At 40.6% G+C, this 15735-nt stretch overlaps 1 protein-coding gene across 1 annotated transcript in view; it reads right to left on the minus strand.

Annotated features, from left to right (window-relative positions):
- PTPN20 (protein tyrosine phosphatase non-receptor type 20) overlaps positions 1–15735 on the minus strand; it is a 103867-nt gene that overhangs the window by 17799 nt on the left and 70333 nt on the right. The window contains exon 5 of the mRNA XM_049856023.1: positions 9300–9515. Within this exon, the coding sequence (XP_049711980.1) occupies positions 9300–9515 (216 nt within the window). The remainder of the gene's footprint in view (positions 1–9299; positions 9516–15735) is intronic.

The following is a 15735-nucleotide window of genomic DNA, read 5'->3' on the forward strand; positions in this document are numbered from 1 at the left end:
TATTGTAACTGCTGTCAAGAAGTTGTATACATGTAAGAAGTTTAATTGGCAAAAATTGTGTGATATATATATATATATATATATATATATATATATATATATAATGACAACGAAATAAGAGTAGCTGCTGAGGCTGCTTACGTACAACCAAAAACCACCTGGGATTTAGTTTCTTGTTTTGGAGGATTGGGGCCATGGTTTCATGGGGCATCCCAGTTAACTGGCCTAATACCATGTTTAGTGCTTCCATCTAACTTCTAGTTCATTGTGTAGTGCCTGGGGTCTTAAGAGCTTGCAAGCGGCCCTCCAAGATACAGCAATTGGTCTCTTTTCACCTGGAACAACAGTGGAGGAAGGACAGAGTCAGGAATAGGAAGAGGATACAGAATGCGTGGCTAATAGCCTCCATGAACAACTGCCTCCTTTGTTGGGAGACCAGAAGTGCCCAGCTACCATTACAGAACATTTTGATCAAAGAATCCTGATCAAAAGTGGAAAAATGTGAACAGAATTTCAAATTCTCATGGACTCTAGACTTTCTGGAGCTATGGAAAGTGGATGAACCACTGAAAATATTGCCCTGAGATAATCTTTAAACTTAAACCAAAAATATCCCCTGAAGTCTTCTTAAAACCAAAAAAGTTAGGTTAACTAATGAAAAATGTCTGCCTTGAGCATTATGCTCTTTTAAGAACTATCTATATGGGATTGAACTGACGACAACTCAAAAGATTAGATAAGAACCTTAGGGGCAGAATTATGTTAATGAGGGGAGAACAACTCAGAAAAGGAAGATGAGAATGGTTGTACAACTTGAAGAATGTAATCTATGAATGGTACATGGAGAAACCGTTGAATTGGTTTATGTTTTGCCTAGTACATTCTCAAAAACAACAAAATAAACAAAATTAAAAAAAAAAAAAAGGAAATTGATGCCAGGAGATAAATCAACACACTGCTTCCTCAAGAAAGTACTGCTATCAAAAAATTGTCAGATAAACGAAAGTGTGCTTAGCGGTGTAGTAAAAATTGTTAATTACATGAAGGCTAATTTCTTACATTTTGGATTATTGTGATACTATGGTAACTGATATTAACAACTGTTAGTTCATGCTGAAGTAAAATGGTTAAAGAAAAAAAGCTCTGTAGACAATCTTTGAACTATGGAACAAATTCTTGGTGTTTCTGTAAGATAAGAACTACTTTGCTCTCACTGTAAGGATTTTTAAACAGGTTTGATTAAAAATTAAAGTGACCACAAAAATAACAATTAACAAAAACAAATAAATGGTTACATTTCCTCAGGTTTTTAAATACTTTAATGTTATGATTGATAAACTAATCCTAAAATTCCACAAGTCACGACTTGGTCCGACTGCACAGGACTGGCATGATGCTAGGACCACCTGAGCCCTCATGTGAGTTCTTCAACACTCCCACTTGTCTGCACCCTGTTCAATAAGATGAACCTACTGATCATACTCTTGGATGGTATGGCAACATCAAATTGCTGTAAAAGTTTCCGAATGCTTACTCTCAATGTCTATATACTTGTCTTGCTGCAGACAACACACATTCACAGATTGGTGCTGGTGCCAGACCATACTTTAAGTAGCTCTGGTGGACAACATTTCTGGAGAGTAGAAAGAGGCATCAGTCAGAACATTTAAATTGGTGACAGTCATTGGCTCTGTGGAAGGTCAATAAAGAAACAATGGATGTATTCCCTATTTTGGAACCACTATATTTCATCAGGAAACCCTGGTTGCGCAGTGGTTAAGTGCTATGGGTGCTAACCAAAGGATTGGCAGTTCGAATCCGCCAGGCGCTCCTTGGAAACTCTATGGGGCAGTTCTACTCTGTCCTATAGGGTCTCTATGAGTCAGAATAGACTCGATGGCACTGGGTTTGGTTTTTGGTTTTGGTTTATATTTCATCAAAGGAGGCCTGGTGGGGCAATGGTTAAGTGCTCAACTGCTAATTGAAAGCTCAGCGGCCGATCCCACCAGCCTCTCCATGGGAGAAAGATATGACAGGCTGCTTCTGAAAAGATAGTAATGGCCTTGGAAATTCTATGGAGCCGTTCTACGGTGTCCCACAGGGTCACTATGAGTCAGAACCAACTCAACAGCAGTGAGTTTGATTTTTTTTGTTTATATTCATCAAATCTAAGCACCTTTAATTGTAAGATACACCACTATTCACTATTTTATGTACTACTAAGGAAGAAAAACATTACCCATTAAGCTATGATAAACTATTGAGTATAAAATGCATATTAATTTTAAAGACGGTATAATGGGAAAAAGGAGTCTTGATGCAGCAATGGTGAAAACGTTCGGCTGCTAACTGAAAAGTCGATGCTTCAAACCCACCAGCTGCTCCGGGGGAGAAAGACGTGGCAGTCTGCTTCCATAAAGATTTATAGCCTTGGAAACCCTATGGGGCAGTTCTACTCTGTCCTATAGGGTCACTATGAGTTGGAATGGACCTGATGACAGTGGATTTGACTTGGTTTGATAATGTGAAAAATAAGTGCATCTTAGAATCAATGAAATGTAGTATTTACAAAATTTTTTTTTTTTTTATATGGGATACGTATAAATAGACACAAATTATTTAAGAAATTAGGATGAAGAATACATAAATTCAAAAAAATTTTTGCTAATGCATTTTTGCTAAAAGGATAAAGCAACATTACTTACATCAGAGTCATACTACTTAAAATTTTGGCATTTTCAGGGACATCTGTCATTTTGTTGGCCACCTAGTTTATATTCCTTTTCAAATACCCATACGGTCTGGAGTAGTCCTGAATGGCCTAAATGGAGCTGTATATTCCAGTGTGGTTCATTCAAGGAAGTAGTTACATCATTCAAATGGAAAGAGTAAAATGTTAGGAGGTATCTGCTCGAGTTTCTGAGAAAGGAAAGCTTCCTCTGTCTTCTAAGGAAGAGCCCATTGTCCTACTCCTCTCCCAATGTGGCATAGGCTATGAGTCCTAGCACTGCAGCAACCATTCTGCTGCCATCAGTAGTCTGTTACAGGTCAACTGCCTGTCGCTGTTGTGGTATGACTGTGTATACCTGAGAGTCAAAGCAGAGAGATGACACATGTTCTGACAACAACATAACCACAGCATCTGCCTGCCAGGAAAATGCCTCATAGCTCATTTTCTCATGTTTGAGGTGTAGATTTTCAAATTCCTTGTGAGCAGGATAATAGTCACCTTTTCCCCCAGGGCCTGCTAAGTAACAGATGCCTTCCCCACCGTACTTCTGCCTGACAGGAAGACAGTTCAGTACTTCACAGTTAAGACTTCAGCTCCAACATATACTCAATGTATGCTGATACACATCGGGGGGATGGGGGAGAAACAGCGGATGAAAGGAAGAGAAGGGACACAGCATCTACTGAATACTTAACACATGTAACATGGTCCTTCTGACTACCCTATAGTTTTCATTGTTACAATTTTATAGACAAGGAAATTGAAGCTAGATGACCAACGTGCCCAAAGTCACAGCTAAAGGTGGCAGGGATAAGATTTAAACCAGGGTCTCAGAATTTGCAGTTCTTTCCCATGGGCCAGTGAGGCTAATGCCAGGGAATACTTCAAGGTTGATGATGGCATACTCTTTGTTCCACTAACTCAGATAGTGTTTGAGATCCGTTCCCATTTAACTCAACCCTGAAGTGCCTCAGCAACCTCAGGGGAGGATAATTAAGATGAAAGCACACAAAGTCAACATAGTCCATCAGCTCTGGAGTTCTCCAGCTTGAAAACCAGCTAGATGATGGGATTTCTGCGGCCAGTTCTGACCCTGAATCATGACTATGGGAACACCCAAAGGCAGGATACAAATCCTCCCCCTCTACCCAGCATTGCATACAGCCAGCACTGGCACAGAGTGAGAAAGGGGAAGGTTGGTAGGAGGAGGAGGCAGACATTCCTTCGCAGTAGGTAACACTCTTTCTCCTCTCTCTGCCTCTTCATGGCATTACAACCCCCCGACTGCAGTACTTATTGTACTGCTTTATCAGCTACAGAAAGGTAGGTGCTATAGCAGTTTTATTCTCTTCGACATGCCCAGCTCCTGGCAGACTTCTTGGCACATCATGAGTGCTCAATAAAAATTCCTTGGATGAACCAATGAGTTATATTATAGTTAACTGCCTGGTGCCACTGGGAGGTGAGCTCTTTGATGTGCTAATGTCTTTTTTTTTTTAATCTTTGCATCCCTAGGTACATAATAGATGCTCAGTGTTTATTGAATACATGAATTAATGGCAGTATCCCTAAAGAAGTTAAAGTTCCCAGTTTCCTAACCACTTCGACAACTGTAATTAAACTGAGTGTCCTTCATACGTCACCTCTCACAACACAGTGAGAGGTAGAACGCTTACTCTTCATTCCATGAGTGTCCACAAGGGAGAGACTTCAACTAGAGTGACACACCTGGCCTTCCACCTCCCAGACTTTTGAGCCCTTCCCTTCATTCTCTCCTTCTGGAGTGAGCCCATCTTCAGAACATACGCATTCTTGTCTGTTCCCTACAGGTGAGGCCTGCAGTCACTCAGCCTAGTCAGGGCCTGGGGCACCAATTCTGTCTAATCAGGGAAGAAAGGCTAGTTTCTGGCCTTTTGGCCACAGGTCTAAAGTCACATTCCCTAATCAGTTTAGTCAATAATAAAGGTGATGGTATAATCATCATCTGTCTGATTCCTATGTCTCTTAGCTGATTGCAAATCCAGGAGGAAAGTAAAGGGTTGTTAATGACTGCCTCTCTCAAACCCAACAATATTATTATTCCTGTTTTACATATGAGGAAACCCAGGTGGCGTAGTGGTTAAGTGCAACAGCTGCTAACCAAAAGTATGGCAGTTCGAATCCACCAGGCGCTCCTTGGAAACTCTATGGGGCAGTTCTACTCTGTCCTATAGGGTCGCTATGAGTTGGCATCGACTCAACAGCAATGGGTAACGGTAACGGTATCTTACATATGGGAAAACTAGGCTCCAGAGATGAGCAATTTGCACAGTCATGAAAATCTAAAGCATGTGGTAAAACCAGAGGTCCGACCCAGGGAATTCTCATTAACTCCAAAGTCTATATTTTTGGCAGTGTGCTCATGGGAATGTATTTCTGTTCCTTAAACATAAGTATATTCTCTGGGCCACATAAATCAAAGACTACATCAGCCAGAGACCAGAAGTACTAGATGGTACCCAGCTACAACCAATGACTGCCATGACAGGGAGCACAACAAAGAATCCCTGAAGGAGCAGAAGAGCAGTGGGATGCAGACCCCAAATTCTAGTAAAAAGACCAGACTTAATGGTCTCACTGAGACCAGAGGGGTTCTGGAGGTCATGGTCCCCAGACCTTCTGTTAGCCCAAGACAGGAAGCATTCTCGAAGCCAACTCTTCAGACAGGGATTGGACTGGACTACAAGACAGAAAATGATACTGGTAAGGAGTGGGCTTCTTGGATCGAGTAGACACATGAGACTATGTGGGCAGCTCCTGTCCAGAGGGGAGATGAGAAGGCAGAGAGGGGAGAGAAGCTGCCTGAATGAACATGGAAACACAGGGTAGAGAGAAGGAATGTGCTGTCTCATTAGGGGGAGAGCAACTAGGAGTATATGTTGTTGTTGTTGTTGTTAGGTGCTGTCGAGTTGGTTCCGACTTATAGCAACCCTATGCACAACAGAACGAAACACTGCCTGGTCCTGAGCCATCCTTACAATGGTTGTTTTGCTTGAGCTCACTGTGGCAACCACTGTGTCAATCCACCTCATTGAGGGTCTTCCTCTTTTCTGCTGACCCTGTACTTTGCCAAGCATGATGTCCTTCTCCAGGGACTGATCCCTCCTGACAACATGTCCAAAGTATGTAAGATGCAGTCTCACCATCCTCGCTTCTAAGATGCATTCTGGTTGTACTTCTTCTGAGACAGATTTTTTCATTCTTTTGGCAGTCCATGGTATATTCAACATTCTTCACAAACACCAAAATTCAAAGGGATCAATTCTTCTTTGGTCTTCCTTTTTCTTTGTCCAGCTTTCACATGCATATAATGTGACTGAAAATACCATAGCTTCAGTCAGGCGCACTTAGTCTTCAAGGTGACATCTTTGCTCTTCAACACTTTAAAGAGGTCCTCTGCAGCAGATTTGCCCAATGCAACGCGTCTTTTGATTTCTTGACTGCTGCTTCCATGGCTGTTGATTGTGGATCCAAGTTAAAAAAAATCCTTGACAACTTCAATCTTTTCTCTGTTTATAATGATGTTGCTCATTGGTCCAGTTCTGAGGACTTTTGTTTTATTTATGTTGAGGTGTAATCCATACTGAAGGCTGTGGTCTTTGATCTTCATTAGTAAGTGCTTCAAGACCTCTTCACTTTCAGCAAGCAAGGTTCTGTCATCTGAATAACGCAGGTTGTAAACGAGCCTTCCTCCAATCCTGATGCCCCGTTCTTCTTCATATAGTCCAGCTTCTCGGATTATTTGTTCAGCATACAGATTGAATAGGTATGGTGAAAGAACACAATCCTGACACGCACCTTTCCTGACTTTAAATGAATCAGTATCACCTTGTTCTGTCCGAACAACTGCCTCTTGATCTATGTGAAGGTTCCTCATGAGCACAATTAAGTATTCTGGAATTCCCATTCTTCGCAATGTTATCCATAATTTGTTATGATCCACACAGTGGAATCCCTTTGCATAGTCAATAAAACACAGGTAAACATCCTTCTGGTATTCTCTGCTTCCAGCCAGGATCCATCTGACATCAGCAATGGTATCCCTGGTTCCACGTTCTCTTCTGAAACCGGCCTGAATTTCTGGCAGTTCCCTGTCAATATACTGCTGCATCCTTTTTGAATGATCTTCAGCAAAATTTTGCTTGCGTGTGATATTAATGATATTGTTCTATAATTTCCACATTCAGCTGGATCACCTTTCTTGGGAATAGGCATAAATATGGATCTCTTTCAGTCAGTCGGCCAGGAAGCTGTCTTCTAAATTTCTTGGCATAGATGAGTGAGCACCTCCAGCACTGCATCTGTTTGTTGAAACATCTCAATTGATATTCCATCAATTCCTGTAGCCTTGTTTTTTGCCAATGCCTTCAGAGCAGCTTGGACTTCTTCCTTCAATACCACTGGCTCCTGATCATATGCCACCTCTTGAAATGGTTGAACATCAACTAATTCTTTTTGATATAACGACTCTGTGTATTCCATCTTCTTTTGATGCTTCCTGCGTCATTTAATATTTTCCCCATAGAATCCTTCACTATTGCAACTCAAGGCTTGAATTTTTTCTTCAGTTATTTCAGCTTGAGAAATGCTGAGTGTGTTCTTCTCTTTTGGTTTTCCATCTCCAACTCTTTGCACATGTCATTATAATTCTTTACTTTGTCTTCTTGAGCCACCCTTTGAAATTTTCTGTTCAGTTCTTTTATTTCATCAGTTCTTCCTTTTGCTTTAGCTGCTCGAAGTTCAAGAGCAAGTTTCAGAGTCTCCTCTGACAACCATCTTGGTCTTTTCTTTCTTTCCTGTCTTTTCAGTGACTTCTTGCTTTCTTCATGGATGATGTCCTTGATGTCATTCCACAACTCATCTGGTCTTCCGTCACTAGCATTCAATGCATCAAATCTATTCTTCAGATGGTCTCTGAATTCAGGTGGGATATACTCACGGTCCTATTTTGGCTCTTGTGGACTTGCTCTGATTTTCTTCAGTTTCAGCTTGAACCTGCATATGAGCAATTGATGGTCTGCCTGTTCCACAGTCGGCCCCTGGCCTTGTTCTGACTGATGATATTGAGCTTTTCCATCATCTCTTTCCACAGAGGTAGTCTATTTGATTTCTGTGTGTTCCATCTGGCGAGGTCCAGGTGTACAGTTGCCATTTATGTTGGTGAAAGAAGGTATTTGCAATGAAGAAGTCGTTGGTCTTGCAAGATTCTATCATTCGATCTCTGGCATTGTTTCTATCACCAAGGCCATATTTTCCAACTACTGATCCTTCCTCTTTGTTTCCAACTTTCTCATTCCAATCACTAGTAATTATCAATGCATCTTTATTGCATGTTTGATCAATTTCAGACTGCAGCAGCTGATAAAAATCTATTTCTTCATCTTTGGACCTAGTGGCTGGTGTGTAAATTTGAATAATAGTTGTATTAACTTGTCTTCCTTGTAGGCGTATGGATATTATCCTATCACTGACAGCGTTGTACTTCAGGATAGATCTTGAAACGTTCTTTTTGACAATGAATGCAACACCATTCCTCTTCAAGCTGTCATTCCCAGAATAGTAGACTATATGATTGTCTGATTCAAAATGACCAATACCAGTCCATTTCAGCTCACTAACACCAAGGATATCGATGTTTATGCATTCCATTTCATTTTTGACCATTTCTAATTTTCCTAGATTCATACCTCATACATTCCAGGTTCCGATTATTAATGGATGTTTGCAGCTGTTTTTTCTCATTTTGAGTCATGCCACATCAGTGAATGAAGGTCCCGGAAGCTTTACTCCATCCACGTCATTAAGGTCGACTCTACTTTGAGGAAGCTGCTCTACCCAGTCATCTTTTGAGTGCCTTCCAACCTGGGGGGCTCATCTTCCAGCACTATATCAATGTTCTGCTGCTATTCATAAGGTTTTCACTGGCTAATGCTTTCAGAAGTAGACTACTGAGTCCTTCTTCCTAGTCTGTCTTAGTCTGGAAGCTCAGCTGTAACCTGTCCTCCATGGGTGACCCTGCTGGTATCTGAATACCAGTGGCATAGCTTCCAGCATCACAGCAACATGCAAGCTCCCACAGTATGACAAACTGACAGACACGTGGGGGCTATAGGAATATATATAAGGTGTATATAAGGTTTTGTACGAGAGACTGACTTGATGTGTAAAGTTTCACTTAAACTGCAATAGAATTTTTTTTAATATGTATATTGTGTAACAATATTCTAAAAAAAATGTGGGGGGTGTAGGGCAGGGGACAGTAGAGGGAAAATGAACTCACACTGTGTTCCTAATACATACCAGACACTGCCCTCAACCAGTTATTTGCAGTCTATAATTTAATTCTCATGACTAGCCCCAGAAGCCAACAGTTCATAGAGGTTAAGTAACCTGTAGCAAGTTAGGCTGCATGGGCTTTCAACTTACCAGTGGTTCTTGAAGGCCTAATGTGAGTCTTCCAGTATTGCAAGGCTGTTAAAAGTACTGTTTACTAACAGCACTGTTTTATCCGCTTGATTCACACACTTACCAGAAAGTTCCTTTCGATGGCACAGAACACAACATCCACACACAGGAGTACCCCAGTGCGGCCTATGCCAGCACTGCAGTGGACAATGATGGGTCCCCTCTGGTGACTCTTCCTTGCTAAACGAACAAACTTGATAAAATCATTTGCTGAGGCAGGAGTGCCATGGTCTGGCCAGTTAGTGAACTGCAACTGTCTTACAAAGTGAACAGCTCCCTTCTGTTGAGAGAGAGTGAAAGAAACTGAGATAAGAGAAATAGTGAAGGAGGAGACTGAAAGAGAAATGATCCATTTCTTATATTACAGATCTCATTTCATTTCTACCAACAACAATAATAATAATGGCTATACGGTATTATATAGAGCTTTCGAATGAATACTTAAAACCTCATTTTCCTATTTCTAAGACATCTAGAAGTTGCCGGGTATTCCTTTTACAGAACACAATAACAATAATAAGAAGAATACTAACAGGTAACACAAACTGAGCACCTACTATATGCCAGGTACTCTGCCAGATACTTCACATGTATTTTCTCATTTAATCCTCATTATCAACCCTGCGAGGCAGGAACTATTTTATCTTCACTTTACAGAGGAAGACGCTAAGTATTAGAGGGATTGAGAGACTTATGCTTAGGTCATAAGCCTAATGCATGTAGCACTGGGACTACATATAATGCAGTCTGCAGAAAAACCAAGATTCAAAAATATTTAGAGCAACACATGAGCTGGTATGTTAGGAATAAGATAAAAAGGCAAACAACCTTAGCTTAACTATCATGATACTACATTTAATTCAAACCAGTTGATGCTATCAAGCCACCCAGCTGGGATGCACAGAACTTCTCTGGCAGTAAGTGCGAAGTGATCAAATGGCCATGCCAGCACCTGCGGCCCCCAACTCCTGTGCTGAGCCTTCTGGAAGGAGAGTTACAAAGACTCAGGGATGGCAGACAATGGACTTTCAGTTTGCACATAATCCCTTCCAAAGGGATCACCCTTCCCCTAGCATGGGGCTCTCAACTTACTACAATGGGGACCCTTGTGAAAAAACTCAAAATGGGGTTCTCTCCTCCTCTGCTCCACCTAATGCACCTCTTTTTCCTAAGTCTTTTTAATAAAGATGCTGGTGCTCAGAGACCTTCTTCTGGAATCCTTTATTTTTTAGAATTTTCACCCCGAAATTATAAACCTAGGAAAACTATAGTTACTGATGTTTTCAATATTACATATCACTTGACAAAAGCAGGAACGTCCTCTGATCTATAAATGGCAGAGAGAGAGGGTAACGTTTAAGACCTCTTTTAACTGAATACCAAATAGAAAACTAAAGTTTGAGTCATTGGTACATGAAATTGAATGATAAAATTAATACTTAAAAACCTTATGAAGGTACTAAGCTGAGGAAAGCTATCACCATGACCTACAGGCATACCTTGGAGATATTACGGGTTCAGTTCTCGACCACCACAATAAAGCAAATGTTGCAATAAAGCAAGTCACACAAATTTCTTGATCTGCCAGCGCATATAAAAGTTATGTTTATGCTAAACTGTGGTTCATTAGGTATGCAATAGCATTATGTCTAAAAAAAAGTTCATATCCTAATTAAGAAATACTTTACTGTTCATGTAAAGTGCAATAATTAAAAAAAAAAATCCCACAAAGCATACGAAGGACAAGGTGTAAATATTGCATGGTGGGGGCAGTATATGGCCTCCTCTAACTTCACAAGGGGAAAATGAGTCAAGGTCAATGGCCCAAGGCTGACTGCTATGAGGCAGAGGTCAGACAAACCACTTACTTGCTGTAAATTCGCCTCATGGCAGTCAACCTTGGGTTGTTGATCTTGATTACCCTTCTCCCTGTGGGGAAAAAAAAAAAAACTTCGTTGCTAAAAAGTGCAAACCGTCATCTGAGCCTTCAGTGAGTTGTAATCTTTTTGCTGGTGGATGGTCTTGTTTCGATGTTGATGGCTGCTGACTCATCAGGGTGGTGGTCACTGAAGACTGGAGGGGCTGTGGCAATTCCTAAAAATAAAACAATGAAGTTTGCCATATCAATTGACTCTTCCGTTCATGAAAGATTTCTCTGTAGCATGTGATGCTGTTTGATAGCCTTTTATCCACAGTTGAACTTCTTTCAAAATGGGAGTCTATCCTCTCAAACCCTGCCACTGCTTTGTCATCTAAGTTGATGTAATATTCTAAATCCTTGTTGTTATTTCAACAGTGTTCATAGCATCTTCACCAGGAGTACATTCCATCTCAAGAAACCACTTTCTTTGCTCATCCATAAGAAGCAACTCCTCAGCCATTAAAGTTTAATCATGACATTGCAGCAATTCAGTCATATCTTCAGGCTCTACTTTTAATTCTAGTTCCCTTGCTACTTCCACCACATCTGCAGTTACTTCTTCCACTGAAGTCTTGAACCCCTCAAAGTCATCCACGAGGACTGCAATCAACTACTTTCAAACTCCTGTTAATGTTGATATTTGGACATCCTCCCATGAATCTTGAATGTTCTTAATGAAATCTAGAATAATGAATGCTTTTCAGAAGGTTTTCAGTTTACTTTGCCCAGATCCATCAGAGGAATCACTATCTATGGCAGCTACAGCCTTATGAAATGTATTTCTTAAATAATAAGACTTGAAAGTTGAAATTACTCCTTCATCTATGGACTGCAGAATGGATGTTAGGTTACAAACAACAGTAATCTCTAGAACTCTTGGGTGACCAGGTGCATTGTAAATGAGCAGTAATATTTTGAAAAGAATCTTTTTTTCTGATCAGTAGGTCTCAACAGTGGGCTTAAAATATTCAGTAAACCATGCTGTAAACAGATGTGCTGTCATTCAGGCTTAGTTGTACCATTTATAGAGCACAGGCAGAGTAGATTTAGCATAAGTCTAAAGGGCCCTGGGATTCTCAGAATGGTAAATGAGCACTAGCTTCGACTTCAAAGTCACCAGCTGCAATAGACCCTAACGAGAGTGTCAGCCTGTCCATTGAAACTTCGGAGCCAGGCATTGACTTCTCTCTAGCTTTTGAAAGTCCTAGATGGCATCTTCTTTCAGTATAAGGCTGTTTCGTCTACACTGAAAACCTGTTATTTAGTATAGTCACCTTCATCAATTAGCTAGATCTTTTTTTTTATTGTGCTTTAAGTGAAAGTTTACAATTCAAGTCAGTCTCTCAGACAAAAACATATACACACTGTTTTTTATGTAATCCTAGTTGTTCTCCCTATAATATGACAGCACATTCCTCCTCTCCATCCTGTATTTCCTGTGTCCATTCAACCAGCTCCTGTCTCCGTCTGCCTTCTGTGTTCCAGTCTCTCCACAACCCCTCTAACATTTATTATTTTGTGTTTTGTGGATCAATGCTAGCCTTGTTGGGGTGAGATGGCACCTCGTTGCAGTTTTGATTTGCATTTCTCTAACGACTAATGATACTGAGCATTTCATCATCTGTTACCCCCCCCAAATGCCTTCTATAGTGAAGTATCTGTTCACATCATTTGTCCATTTTTTATTTAGGTTATTTATCTTTTTGTTGTTGAGGTTTTACAGTATCTTATAGATTTTAGAGATTAGATGCTGACCAGATTTGTCATAGCCAATTTTTTTTTCCCAGTCTGTAGGTTGTCTTTTTACTCTTTTGGTGGAGTCTTTTTTATTTTTTTCTTTTGGATGAGCATAAGCGTTGGATGTTTAGGAGCTCCCAGTTATCTAGTTTCTCTTCTAGTGTTTGTGCATTGCTAGTAATGTTTTTTTTTTTTTTAACTTTTATTGAGCTTCAAGTGAATGTTTACAAATCAAGTCAGACTGTCACATGTAAGTTTATATACACCTTACTCCATACTCCCACTTGCTCTCCCCCTAATGAGTCAGCCCTTCCAGTCTCTCCTTTCGTGACAATTTTGCCAGCTTCCAACTGTCTCTATCCTCCCATCCCCCCTCCAGACAGGAGATGCCAACACAGTCTCAAGTGTCCACCTGATATAATTAGCTCACTCTTCATCAGCATCTCTCTCCTCCCCACTGTCCAGTCCCTTTCATGTCTGATGAGTTGTGTTTGGGAATGGTTCCTGTCCTGGGCCAACAGAAGGTTTGGGGACCATGATCAGCGGGATTCCTCTAGTCTCGGTCAGACCATTAAGTCTGGTCTTTTTATGAGAATTTGGGGTCTGCATCCCACTGATCTCCTGCTCCCTCAGGGGTTCTCTGTTGTGCTCCCTGTCAGGGCAGTCATTGATTGTGGCTGGGCACCAGCTAGTTCTTCTGGTCTCAGGATGATGTAGGTCTCTGGCTCGTGTGGCCCTTTCTGTCTCTTGGGCTCATAGTTATCGTGTGACCTTGGTGTTCTTTATTCTCCTTTGATCCAGGTGGGTTGAGACCACTTGATGTATCTTAGATGGCTGCACGTTAGCATTTAAGACCCCAGGCACCACATTTCAAAGTGGGATGCAGAATATTTTCATAATAGAATTATTTTGCCAATTGACTTAGAAGTCCCCTTAAACCATGGTCCCCAAAGCCCCGCCCTTGCTCTGCTGACCTTCGAAGCATTCAGTTTATCCCGGAAACTTCTTTGCTTTTGGTCCAGTCCAGTTGAGCTGACCTTCCATGTATTGAGTATTGTCCTTCCCTTCACCTAAAGCAGTTCTTATCTACTAATTAATCAGTAAAAAACCCTCTCCCACCCTCCCTCCCTCCCCGCCTTGTAACCACAAATGTATGTATTCTTCTCAGTTTATACTATTTCTCAAGATCTTATAATAGTGGTGTTATATAATATTTGTCCTTTTGCCTCTGACTAATTTTGTTCAGCATAATGCCTTCCAGGTTCCTCCATGTTATGAAATGTTTCACAGGTTCGTCACTGTTCTTTATCGATGCGTAGTATTCCATTGTGTGAATATACCACAATTTATTTAACCATTCATTCGTTGATGGACACCTTGGTTGCTTCCAGCTTTTTGCTATTGTAAACAGAGCTGCAATAAACATGGGTGTGCATATATCTGTTTGTGTGAAGGCTCTTGTTTCTCTAGGGTATATTCCGAGGAGTGGGATTTCTGGGTTGTATGGTAGTTCTATTTCTAACTGTTTAAGATAACGCCAGATAGATTTCCAAAGTGGTTGTACCATTTTACATTCCCACCAGCAGTGTATGAGTTCCAATCTCTCCGCAGCCTCTCCAGCATTTATTATTTTGTGTTTTTTGGATTAATGCCAGCCTTGTTGGAGTGAGATGGAATCTCATGGTACTTTTAATTTGCATTTCTCTAATGGCTAATAATCGAGAGCATTTTCTCATGTATCTGTTAGCTGCCTGAATATCTTCTTTAGTGAAGTGTGTGTTCATATCCTTTGCCCACTTCTTGATTGGGTTGTTTGTCTTTTCGTGGTTGAGTTTTGATAGAATCATATAGATTTTAGAGATCAGGCACTGGTCGGAGATGTCATAGCTGAAAATCCTTTCCCAGTCTGTAGGTGGTCTTTTTACTCTTTTGGTGAAGTCTTTAGATGAGCACAGGTGTTTGATTTTTAGGAGCTCCCAGTTATCTGGTTTCTCTTTGTCATTTTTGGTAATGTTTTGTATTCTGTTTATGCCTTGTATTAGGGCTCCTAAGGTTGTCCCTATTTTTTCTTCCATGATCTTTACCGTTTTAGTCTTTATGTTTAAGTCTTTGATCCACTTGGATTTAGTTTTGTGCATGGTGTGAGGTATGGGTCCTGTTTCATTTTTTTGCAAATGGATAGCCAGTTATGCCAGCATCATTTGTTAAAAAGACTATCTTTTCCCCAATTAACTGACACTGGGCCTTTGTCAAATATCAGCTGCTCACATGTGGATGGATTTATATCTGGGTTCTCAACTCTGTTCCATTGGTCTACGTGTCTGTTGTTGTACCAGTACCAGGCTGTTTTGACTACTGTGGCTGTATAATAGGTTCTGAAATCAGGTAGAGTGAGGCCTCCCACTTTCTTCTTCTTTTTCAGTAATGCTTTGCTTATCCGAGGCTTCTTTCCCTTCCATATGAAGTTGGTGATTTGCTTCTCTATCACATTAAAAAATGACATTGGAATTTGGATCGGAAGTGCATTGTATGTATAGACGGCTTTTGGTAGAATAGACATTTTTACTATGTTAAGTCTTCCTGTCCATGAGCAAGGTATGTTTTTCCACTTAAGTAGGTCCTTTTGAATTTCTTGTAGTAGTGCTTTGTAGTTTTCTTTGTATAGGTCTTTTACATCTTTGGTAAGATTTATTCCTAAGTATATTATCTTCTTGGGGGCTACTGTGAATGGTATTGATTTGGTTATTTCCTCTTCAATGTTCTTTTTGTTGATGTAGAGGAATCCAAGCGATTTTTGTATGTTTATCTTATAACCTGAGACTCTGCCAAACTCTTGTATTAG

The sequence above is a fragment of the Elephas maximus genome, chromosome 16 (assembly GCF_024166365.1).
Source record: "Elephas maximus indicus isolate mEleMax1 chromosome 16, mEleMax1 primary haplotype, whole genome shotgun sequence".
NCBI lineage: Eukaryota > Metazoa > Chordata > Mammalia > Proboscidea > Elephantidae > Elephas > Elephas maximus.